This window comes from Numida meleagris, chromosome 26, assembly GCF_002078875.1.
Source record: "Numida meleagris isolate 19003 breed g44 Domestic line chromosome 26, NumMel1.0, whole genome shotgun sequence".
Lineage (NCBI taxonomy): Eukaryota > Metazoa > Chordata > Aves > Galliformes > Numididae > Numida > Numida meleagris.
In genome coordinates, this window is record NC_034434.1 from 2,064,141 (window position 1) to 2,066,339 (window position 2,199).

At 65.4% G+C, this 2,199-nt stretch overlaps 1 protein-coding gene across 2 annotated transcripts in view; it reads left to right on the forward strand.

Annotated features, from left to right (window-relative positions):
• The window catches only part of LOC110388620 (putative all-trans-retinol 13,14-reductase), a 17,617-nt gene extending 15,424 nt beyond the window's left edge, over positions 1–2,193 (forward strand). For both annotated transcript variants that reach the window (XM_021378073.1, XM_021378072.1), the window contains 3 exons: positions 218–384; positions 505–664; positions 2,007–2,193. In XM_021378073.1, coding sequence (XP_021233748.1) covers positions 218–384; positions 505–664; positions 2,007–2,167 — 488 coding nt within the window. In that variant the 3' untranslated portion in view covers positions 2,168–2,193. The remainder of the gene's footprint in view (positions 1–217; positions 385–504; positions 665–2,006) is intronic.

A 2,199-nucleotide genomic window follows, 5' to 3' on the forward strand; every position in this document is an offset into this window, starting at 1 on the left:
CTCTGGGGGTGGCATTTCTATGATGGGAGCCAGGTCATCCCACTGGGCTATGGGGTGGGCACTGGCTGGGAACATCTCGATGCTGGGGACCGAGGTCATCCCAATGGTCGGAGTGATGGGCTGGGCACCGGGGGGTGACATCCAGGGCACCCTACAACGGGGACCAAGGGGACGCAGGGGCTGCAGGGCCGGTGTCCCCACGTGCCCCCCCCCTCAGGCCGCTCGTGCATGACCATCCTGACCATGGCGCGCTACGAGTGGTTCGAGGAGTGGGCCGGCACGCGGGCCAAGCACCGCGGGGACGACTACGTGCGCTACAAGGCGGCCATCGCCCAGCGCCTCCTGGAACGCGCGCTGCAGCGCTTCCCCCGGCTCCGCGACAAGGTGACGGCGCGGAGAGGGGAGGGGGGTACCCGGCGTGGGATGCCCCGTGGGGCGGGCAGTGGGGTGGGTGGCATCCCTGCCCCCTCCCCTCCATGGACCCCGCTTCCCCTGGACGTTCAGGTGGAGTTCGTGGAGGCGGCGTCGCCGCTGACCAACGCTCATTACCTGGCGGCGCCGCGCGGGGAGATGTACGGCACCGAGCACGACCTGCGGCGCTTCAGCCCGGCCGTGGTGGCGGCCATGAGGGCGGACACCCCCGTAAGGAACCTCTACCTGACGGGTACGTGGCCGTCCCCGTGTCCCTGTGTCCCCGTGTCCCCGTGTCCTCACGTCCCTGCGTCCCCATGTCCCTGTGTCCTTGTGTCTCCATGTCCTCGTTCCTCCGTGTTCCCATCTCCCCGTGTCCCAGTGTCTCCGTGTTGCCGTGTTGCCACCTCTCCGTGTCCCCATGTCTGCATCCCCATGTCCCCGTGCCCCCATGTCTCCATGTCCCATGACCTCATATTGCCATGTCCCATGTCCCCATGTCTGTGTGTCCCCATCTTCCCATGTCCCCGTGTCCCACCATCCCCATATCCTCAATCTCTGTACCCTTGTGTCTCCATGTTTCCTGTCCCCATGTCCCTGTGCCCCGATGTCTCCATGTCCCCTGTCCCCATGTCCCATATCCCCATGCCCCCACATCCCTGTGTCCCTGTGTTCCCACATCCCCATGTCTCCTTGTCCCCATGTCCCANCCCTGTGTTCCCACATCCCCATGTCTCCTTGTCCCCATGTCCCAGTGTCCCCATGTCCCATATCCCCATGCCCCCACATCCCTGTGTCCCTGTGTCCCCATGTCCCCATGTTCCCATGTCCCCATGTCCCAGTGTCCCCATACCCTCACATCTCTGTGCCCTTGTGTCTCCAGATGTCCTGTCCCCATGTCCTTGTGCCCCTATGTTTCCATGTGTCCTGTCGCCATCTCCACATGCCCCCACATTCCTGTGTCCCCGTGTCTCCCTGTCACCATGTCCCCATGTCCCTGTGTCCTCACATCCCTGTGTCCCACTGTCCCCATATCCCCACGTCCTTGCATCTCTTTGCCCTCATGTTTCCATGTCCCCTGTCCCCATGTCCCTGTGTCCTCACATCTCTGTGCCCTCATGACCTCATGTCCCCTATCCGCATGTCCCTGTTCCCCAGTGTCTCCATGTCCCCATGTCCGTGTGTCTCCATGTCCCCTCTCTCTGTGTCCCCATGCCCCCGTATCCCACTGTCCCCATGTCCCCATGGCGGTGGCCATGTCCCCATGGCGGTGGCCATGTCCCCGTGGCGGTGGCCGTGCCCCATGGTGGTGACCATGTCCCCATGGCAGTGGCTGTGCCCCATGGCAGTGGCCATGTCCCCATGGCGGTGGCCGTGCCCCATGGCAGTGGCCGTGTCCCATAGTGGTGGCCGTGTCCCCATGGCAGTGGCCGTGTCCCCATGGCAGTGGCTGTGCCCCATGGTGGTGACAGTGTCCCCATGGCAGTGGCTGTGCCCCATGGCGGTGACCATGTCCCCATGGCGGTGGCTGTGCCCCATGGTGGTGACAGTGTCCCCATGGCGGTGGCTGTGTCACAGCCAGGGCTCGTCCCCAGGGCAGGACGTGTTCAGCTGCGGGCTGGCGGGGGCGGTGCACGGGGCGCTGCTCTGCGCCTCGGCTGTGCTGGGCCGCGTGCTGTACCTGGACCTGCTGCGGCTCAAGAGGAAGGTCAAGGCGGCAGCGCGCGGCGTGGGCACGGGGACTGCCCCACAATAACCACGAAGCGACCCGCTGTGGGGCTGGGGGGG